At 41.6% G+C, this 8948-nt stretch overlaps 1 protein-coding gene across 2 annotated transcripts; it reads right to left on the bottom strand.

Annotated features, from left to right (window-relative positions):
- Positions 1-6035: 6035 nt before the first annotated feature.
- Positions 6036-8192, bottom strand: LOC123976647. Of its 2 annotated transcripts, XM_046058957.1 has the most exons (5): positions 8025-8192; positions 7620-7639; positions 7427-7532; positions 7130-7306; positions 6036-6981 (listed from the first exon to the last, which is right to left on the bottom strand). In XM_046058957.1, the coding sequence occupies exons 1-5, from the start codon at positions 8025-8027 to the stop codon at positions 6370-6372; spliced, it is 918 nt and encodes a 305-aa protein (XP_045914913.1). In that variant the 5' UTR covers positions 8028-8192; the 3' UTR covers positions 6036-6369. The 2 variants fall into 2 exon arrangements, with proteins under 2 accessions (XP_045914913.1, XP_045914914.1); XM_046058958.1 differs by lacking the exon at positions 8025-8192 and having other exon boundaries at positions 7620-7963.
- Between the last annotated feature and the right edge of the window lie 756 nt (positions 8193-8948).

Genomic DNA, 8948 nt, shown 5'->3' with positions numbered 1-8948 from the left:
ACCCCAGCGTGCTGAGTAAAGGCTGTCAAAATGCTGGATGCTGCGGTCGTGGAGGTCCAGCTTGTTCCAGGCTCTGATGACTCTCTGTCTTGTAGAGTCACTGAGAGCAAGGTTTCCCTCCTCCAAGGCAATCTCAACAAGTACCCTGCTCAGCTCCTCTACGTGTTGGTACCCGGAGAGATGATTTGGACCGCACACATCCTCTACACAGGGATCCAGCTCAGGAGCCACAACCTGGTCGGTAAGAAGCAGATTCCTCCTCAGCGGAGTCAGATTGTCACTCTCGCTGTCAGAGATGTAGCCCGCATCTTGCTCCAGGGATTCTCAGCAACCACCTCATCATCTTCATCCTCGGCTGCTCGAAGCATCTCTCTGGCCTGAGTGTAATGGTCAGGTGTACGGAAAGGTTCTGACGACTGGGAGAACAGATACTCCAAACCAATTCGCTCGTCACCAGCAGGAACAGGTGGTCGGTAATTTACCTCCTCCGCCTCGCCAAAAAACTCCTGGCACCTCTGGTTGAGGCGATTTATCAGGTTAGACACGTACACCATGTGCTTCCTTCCTTTGTGGCTTTGGCATTGGCAGACTCCCTGTCAGAGTTCCAGCGTGCGATGCCACTGAGAAGATAGACCTGGAAGGGGACAGCTGCACAGTGGGGCCCCGGTATCATGCTGGGCAGGAAGGAGTGGAAGCTCTCCAGGCAGTTGCTGCCTCTCACGGTCCTGTAGTATGGCAGACGCACGCCGTTGTGGGTGACATACTTGGTGATGGTGTGCATGTCTCTTCCTGGAGGATCCTAAATGCACTCCAGGTGTTTCTGCTGGTTCCCCCAGACCCGGTCAATGGCTGCTGCGTCCTTGAACAGATGGACCTGGTTCTCGTCCATTCCAGCCGCTCCCTTCAGGATGTTGATGGCACTGCGGACAAAGGTCTCCTGGGCTCCAACCGTCATCCTCCTGACGTAATGCTTCAGATCAGATTTGCCGACGAAGCTTTTGCCATTGTACTTTCCAAAAGTAATAATTAACTGACCAACAAACTGCTTCTCTGTCGGAGTTGCCGTGATTATCTGGCATCTCCTTTTAGCTGCAGATTTAAGACATCCGAAATGTTGTTATAACTATAAAATAACAATATAAGAATTCTATGTGACTGTATGTTGGTTGTGCGTCTATGACACTAATGCTGATATATTGCCTTCCTCAATAGCCGTCTTGGGATCCCTCAGCCTGCTGTTATCATATGTTTGGGATGTTTTTGACGACTGGCATGCCCTGGCCTCCTTTGTTGCCTTGAGAATGCATTGTTGCCTATCCTGTGGCACACTTGTGTCCAGAATACACAAGACAGGCATCAACAGATCCATTCCAGGTCTCTTAGCTGAAAAACATTAAACTCTTAAAAGTGTTATGATTATGTAATGACACACGCTGGAAGAAAATTATTTAGAATTAGCATGAGGAACACAGGTGGTAATGATGAAGACGATGAAGATGAATATTCCCCTGTGACTCACCTGCTGAATAAGGAGCTGTCTTAAACTCCATCTTCTGTCCTCACTCTCTGTTAGGCCACTTAAATGTGCATACTTTTTTCTAACTTATTAAGCCACACATACAGCCAGAGGGGTCCTGAAACTCTTTTATAAGGGTGAGAAAGACGTTTAGAAGCCAGGTGACACGTTTGGTCGTACAATGGATTATGCTGCTGTCTACAGACTACATCCACTATTATTATTTGAAAACACTTTTAAACATAATATGTTTACTCAAACACTATCCCAGCTGAAAAACGGGGGCAGGACATAACAAATAAATAGCTGTGTGGCTCCTCATCGCGACTGATCAATATGGAAAAGAGTATCTGCTCAGAGAGGGCCCTAGAAATGGTTTTAGAAGAGAGACAAGCTTTGGAAGATGATGAAGAGTTTCCCTCAAGTCTGGCAGGGAGTTTGAAGAAGAGGGGGGCTCGTATATGTTGCGCAGATCGGTATGAATATGTGTTCAATGGGGCTGATTTACCATAAATACTTATCCACGGTCTTGATTACAATGAAGTGAAACACAAACAAACAGACAAACAAAAACATGTCGGGACCTTGGGCATAACTTGCATTACGGCGCCCAACACCAACTGTTTAAAACATTATCAACGACATTGAAGTAGGCTATGAAATGGAGGTATTTCACTTAATCCACGGTAATCAGCCACAGGATGCCGGCGGCCGGGGCAGGTTAGTTAGCTAGCTCTGAAAGCCGTAGCAGACTGCCATCCGTCAATCACCACGAGGATGCGGGAGCTCTGGCGCTAGACGAAGTCCGATTGGTTGAGACTGCAGAGCTTAGCCGCACTGTAGACTCTCTGCCAATCATGTAGACCCTTTAGACTCGGGGACAATAGGCGGCCTCAGAGCCCTTTAAAGAGTTCCCTTTAAAAAAGACGTCCTTTAAAGAGTTCCCTTTAAAAAAGACACCCTTTAAAGAGTTCTCTTTAAAGCTTCACCGCACCACCAGCGTAGTTGTTTTCAATGTCCTCTGATCAGCTGGCTGACTTCGATCCGCACGCGTGCACACACAGATCGCTCTGCAGACACAGAGGAGCGGAGAGGCTGCAGGTCGGACAGTTGTTGTGCCTTGATTGGCGGTGATCGGTACAGCCCATGTGAAACTCAACCATGATGATAAGGAAACCATATAGCTACTTCCATTCACTATACATTATTATTATTACATTATGTGCTGGGCTACATGGAGGTTGCTTCCAGCGGATGTGGCCCGCGGCTGCCAATTCAATGGGGCTGCTGTAGACTTTTCGTTCAGCGGTTGCGGTGTTTGTTGTCCTTTCTCACGTTCGGCCGCGCGCAGCAGATGCTACGTGTTACGTAGGCAGGTTATAAGTAACAGAGGGAGGGAATAACGGCAAGCTCATCAGAAATTTCCGAAAAATTAAACATTGTTCACGAGTCCCACACCTCGAGTCCGAGTCAAGTCTGAAGTCTTTTGAGGACAAGTCTCAAGTCGAGTCCCCATCTCTGCCATATAACATAAGCATAGTAAGAGTGTCTTGTCACCTCACTGCACAGCGAGCCGCTAACAGCAGCTTTACGGTCGGAGCAAGCTGGCTGCTGGGTGCTTGTCAACAACATTGACAAGCAAACTCATTTTTGTAGTTTGATGTTGCACTCTCAGGAACGACAGAGTCCAAAAAGAGTGTCTTTGCAACATTTATTTAAGGATCCTCAGTAGTGTACATTTGTAGTGTAGTTTGTAGATATTTTTGCAATAAAGTCTTGATAAGAGCATTAAAAAAAACACAGAAGCGTACCACAGAACAAGCAGTGTTTTCGTCCCCAGCTCACGCACAGCACACGCTCAACTTCAGCCCAGGCAAAATCACCCTAAGGGCTACTCCGGGGGTTTAAACTACTTGCGCTAGATGGGGAATGCTGTCATGTGACAGGCAGCTTCCGGTTTCAATTAACTAATAAAAATCGTGAATAATGACGGAGTAAAGTAATGGATATGGGCAGTGAAACCAATAAAAGTGCCTAATACTGTACACAAAAATAAAGTACTAAATTAGTTGTGCTGGCAACATTGACCATGTCTTTTTCACAAGTAGCTATATCGTTACCTCCAGGGCATGTCTATCAAGTCAATTGAGGAAGAGGAGACAGGACGGAGAGGACGAGGTGCAAGCTAAGCAGCACATGAGGTATATGTATTTTTAATATTAGTCTATTATCTCCCAGTGTACTTGTCTCAAAGTTTCTCTGGTGTTTCCCCTGAAGCCCTTTGGTTGTCAAAAAAAAAAGTGCTATATATATGAAGGTAAATATGGTGCAAAATTTACCTTCATACTTATAGCTCCTCCAGCAAGCCTCCTCGATCCTCGCTCCTTGATGTGCATTTTAAGAATTGAGATTTTCCTTCAAGATGGCATACTGAGATCGATTTCCGGGTCACACGATCGAGGATTGAGGAGACAGAAATTTGGGAAATGAGAAAGGCCCTCTGTCTCTCTCTCTCTAAATGCAGGCAGGCTGAGTAATGGTGGGGGGGTCACGTTATGTGAACTTCAAACAAAATTTAGCATTACTGCAAGTAGCCTCCACTCTTTGAAGACCTACGAGACAGGCTGCATCATGAAGATTATTGCATATTAACATGGAGAATAATTGTGTTGCTTTTGTTGAGTTACATTCGGGGCTACAGTCAAAAAATTCGAGGCTAAAGAGTTTTATACAGATTATTTTAAACAGTGATTTGTGCAGAAGGCTAATGTAGCCCACAGTCAGTGTCTTCAGTGCAACTATCACAGTGTTACACCTAAAGACAGACATATATTTTATTCTGTGCTGAGGATAAATCCACGATGTGCGGAGATCTGTCCTTACATCGATGACAGATTGATCATAAAATCGGTCATGTTCAAGATTATGTTTTGATGAAAAACTAGCATATCTAACCTGGATTTTAAAGTTTTTAAAGAGATAAATGCGTTCAGATATGTGCTTCGATATCGACAACATGAATGAGGAAATGAAACGTTGTTAGACAGCTGCCGCAGGCTCCGCAGGAGGGGAGCAGTTGAAACTGACGGTTTTCCAGCTTATCCTGTTTATTTGCATAATAAGAAAACATGCAATGCAATATAGTTTTACCTCATATAAAAACAGACATTTCCACTGTAAATTGGAGCAGAAAATGTCTCCCGAATGGAGGAAATTACAATTTTAATGCTCACTTTTACTTGTTTAGATGCTAGTCCTCCTCAGTTAATTTTGTTTAAGATATTAAAGACTAAAATGTGTATTGACCTGTTGTAAAAGTGCTTGGTGTTTATGCACATGAAGCCGGAAAAGAAGATGGTGAGCCACAAAACTGCGTTGGATACTGGTCTGTTTCCACGAGACCAACCACTCGCGGGATAAGGACACTGATTCGTTCTCCTGAATTGTGATAGAGCTGAGACTTTATTATTTTGCTGCAGTGTGCAGTGAAGCTCATCTGGACTTTTAAAGGACTTAACAAAAGGACTAATTTAGAGTTGTGAGATTAAGTTGTAGAACATATGCTGATCTGTGAAGTTGTGTTCCACATCTATATTTTGTGGTATTGTAATTTCCTTTTTTTTTTGCCGAATTGGTGATGCAAATGTGTTGTTGTTGCTGTAAACTAAAAAAACTAAATTTAAAACTTTATGACTTATATACTAAAGAGAAGGTGAAACAAAAACTCTTACTAAGATAAAATAAGAATTTAGAGCTGAGTTAACTCAACGAGAAAAATTAGGAACTAAATAACAACTTAAAGGATTCTAAGTTGGAAATGATTTCAAGATCAACTAGGTTTAACCCAAACCAAAGAGAGGAAAAATAGTATTAACACCTTTCCAGAGACCTGGGCATTATTAATGTGAAGTTTTTCCAAATTAAGTGTAGGCCTCTATCTTTGTATGTATATTTTGTGTGTCTGGTGCCAAACTGTGTATGTCTACTACTAACTCTTTATAAATAAGCCAGCAGTTCAAACTTACTTCTTGGTCTGTGGTCTGTTATTACAGAGGTCTAGTTATAAACTGCTCCTCCGAACCTAGACTCTGGTCCAAGTAATCTGCAATACAGCGTTACATCTTCATTTTATTCTGCCTGATCTGTGACTTAATGAATTTTATCTTCTATAGAAATCAAACTCTCAAAATCCAGAAAATGAAGACAATGTATTAAGGTTACTGTCTTGGAAAACTTCACATTTCGTCCCACAGTTTCATCTCAAACGCTACTTTGATCCTTACTGTTAGAAACTGTTAAACTGCGGTCTTTGATGGTGTCCTGGACAGTTTCATGTTTCGTGCCTTCTTCTCTGATGTCCCTCTCAATAGCTGCTCAGTGTTGTCCAATATACTTAAATATATATATATAATTGGAGCTGTCACCTCAGATATGTAGGGTTGTATATATGGCCAAGCTATCCCATACATTAACTAAAGAATCTTTAGATGAGGCTGCAGGAGATAAAATCAAAACACAGTTTACCCCACCATTATTTATTGTTAATAACATGATCAATACATCAACATTTGCATCTTCTGCATGCTTAATTCAAACAGTTAACAGACATCTGGCTTACAATGTTTTGCCATGTATTCCTTTCTTTATTGTTATAGGAGCGAGTAGCTGGAGCATTAACAATTTGTGATGATAAAAGCACGATAAATTGACAGCTCTGGTCACATGAAATTCAGATCCACAAAAAACAGATGCAGCGTTAACTGCCTATGGTTACAGAGAAGTTTTTACTGATCAAAATCAGCACGATCGATCTGGTCACTTTATAATAATGGACCATAAGACCTCCCTGAAGATCAAACCTCTGGGGTGTAGAAATTGTTATCCCATGTAAAGCCATGGTCTGTCAGAAGATTTGTAAGCATTTGCCTGACGTTAAGTTCAACCTGCTGCCTGTTCTCATCTGTCCATGTTTCAGCATGCTCCACTCTCACTGTCTCACTCTCATTTTTAAGCAAGTTGCTCAAACTTTCAACTTCAGCACAGTTGCCATAGGGAAAGTTTCTACTGTTATTTGCTGTCAAACCAAACAAATCCTGACATGATCTGCAAGAAGGCATGAACAGGTTTTCACGCGGTTTTAAGCTAAACGCCTGGCACCTGATTTGCTCTGGAAGTCTGATGGTTCCATCAAAGTTTGTATTCATTTCATTATTTGAATAGTAAGTCATCACTGCACCAGCTACGTTACTGTCCCAGGTGCTAAGACAGGACGCCGCAATCATGATTTTCCCGGGAAGAGGGCCAGAAGTGGACATGGAGACTCCATAGTACCTGTCTGAAGTATTCTGGGAGACACAGATGGTGGAGGAGACCAGATGCTTTGGGCCACCCCTCAGTTGACCGGTGAGATTAAGCACACTATCAATTATTGCTCTTTCATTCTCTTGTCCGTTCAGAGCTACAGTCTGCAAGCAAGCACACATATAATCAAGGTGCTGTTATTCTCACAAATGTGGTATTATTTACAGAGTCATGCTTTGTGTTTGTTCATGTGAAGAAGCTATTCTTTATAACAAGGATAATTGTATCATCTTTGACAAACTAAAATCTTACCATGTCGAGCACACATGACATTGGACATCGCCTGGGGACTTGAGAGGAATAGCGTTCAAAAGGCTGAGGGTAGCGGTGCCTCAAGGCATTGAGCATGTCTTGATCGGTCACAATTTCTGTAGGTGAAAATGATGGTGGAGCCTTGATGTTTCCCAAGAAGAAGATGCTGTGAAGAATCTGTTTAGTAGAAACACATTCAAATAGCCAATATTTAAGCATGTAGCCGATAAGTATTATGTGTACACCACACACTATGACAGAACCATGCATTATGTCCAAAAACAGAACATTTCTAACCTCATCCACTAACGCTGAAGGTTCTGGACTCCGATTCACTATGTAATCGATAATCAAGAAAGCATTCCTTCTGAAATTGTTTTCTTGTACTAGGAACTCTTCCTGTCTAAAATAATAAACAGATTTCTTTAGGTGAATTAAAAAGCAGAAAGCAACAGTAACAACTTGTGGTTGAGTAAACCAGCTGACTCACCTCGTCATCCTCCGTTCAGCCTCCAGATGCAATCGGAAATGATACAAGGTACAAGGTAGGTTTAATGGTCACATTAGAACAGGGTTTTAAAATAACATGTGGTTTGTAACTCCTTTCTGCTACATAGCAGAAAATATACAGTATAGAAAAACAAACATAGATTGGAAAACAGAAGCAAACTCTAAATATATATATATATATTCCATTGAGGATTCATTTGATTTAAAAGTCTCATAGTTTGGTGGGAAACACTCTGCTCTGCAGTCTAGTGGTGCAACATTTATAGTAACACAACATGTTACAACAATTACACATTTCACTGACACCAGAAATGAAATTAGCAATGTAGAATTAATCATGATATAATATACTGGCAAAGGGAAACATGTAAAAGCAGCTACTCACCATTTTAAGTAAGGAGTAAGTGAAACAGAAAGAAAAGAAATGAAGCCCTTCCCTCTGAACTACCACTCCCTTGTTTTCTCCGATGATGTCATGTAAAATCTAAAGTGAAGCTACTGCCTTCATGAAGGTCAGTTTGTTCTACTGGAATATCACAGGACAAGTTTGCTCACTACTGAACAGAGAAAGAAGCACATACTGTGTGTTAATAACCTCATCAACTTCTCTTGTGTATGTGACTGGATGTGGGGCTGCAATGCTGCCAATAAACAGCAGCAAAAAAACACTGAACTGAAAGCAGAAATGTTCACACAGTAACAGTTATTTTAGTTCTGCTTTACTGTACAGGTCTATCACTATAAATCAGCGTAGTGGCTGATGTTAAAACTTCATTGAAAACCATGTTTTCTCACTTACAGTATATTTTTTTGTATTTTGGGAACTGAGCGGTGCACGATTATGAACTAAATCTGTCGATGTGACTGACAAATTATGAAAATAAATGAAGCCCTTCCCTCTGAACTACCACTCCTTAGATTTCTCCGATGATGTCATGTAAAATCAAACAGTGAAGCTGCTGCCTTTGTAAGAGTTATCCTGTTCTACTGGAAAATCACAGGTTAACTCACTACTGAACAGAGAAGGAAAGCTTTGTAAATATGTTAATGACCAAGGAGTGCCATTGAAAAGACAAATGTCAGATGGTTAGATAAGAATGCTAGATAAGTGCCACCTACAAACAGCAGCAAAAAAAACTAAACTGAAAGCAGTAGCAGTCAATATATTTTCATAAACACTTCTTCTTTGAGCAGTCATGTGCTAAGAACTTACGTTGTTTAAAATGGTAGTGCCTGATGTGTATAGAATAAGATGATGGAAAAGCTTAACATGAGTCAGTGTCCAGCCATGATTTACATGTACATGGTC

This window comes from Micropterus dolomieu, linkage group LG09 (genome assembly GCF_021292245.1).
Source record: "Micropterus dolomieu isolate WLL.071019.BEF.003 ecotype Adirondacks linkage group LG09, ASM2129224v1, whole genome shotgun sequence".
Classification (NCBI taxonomy): domain Eukaryota; kingdom Metazoa; phylum Chordata; class Actinopteri; order Centrarchiformes; family Centrarchidae; genus Micropterus; species Micropterus dolomieu.
This window is presented reverse-complemented; position numbering and strand designations above follow the sequence as displayed.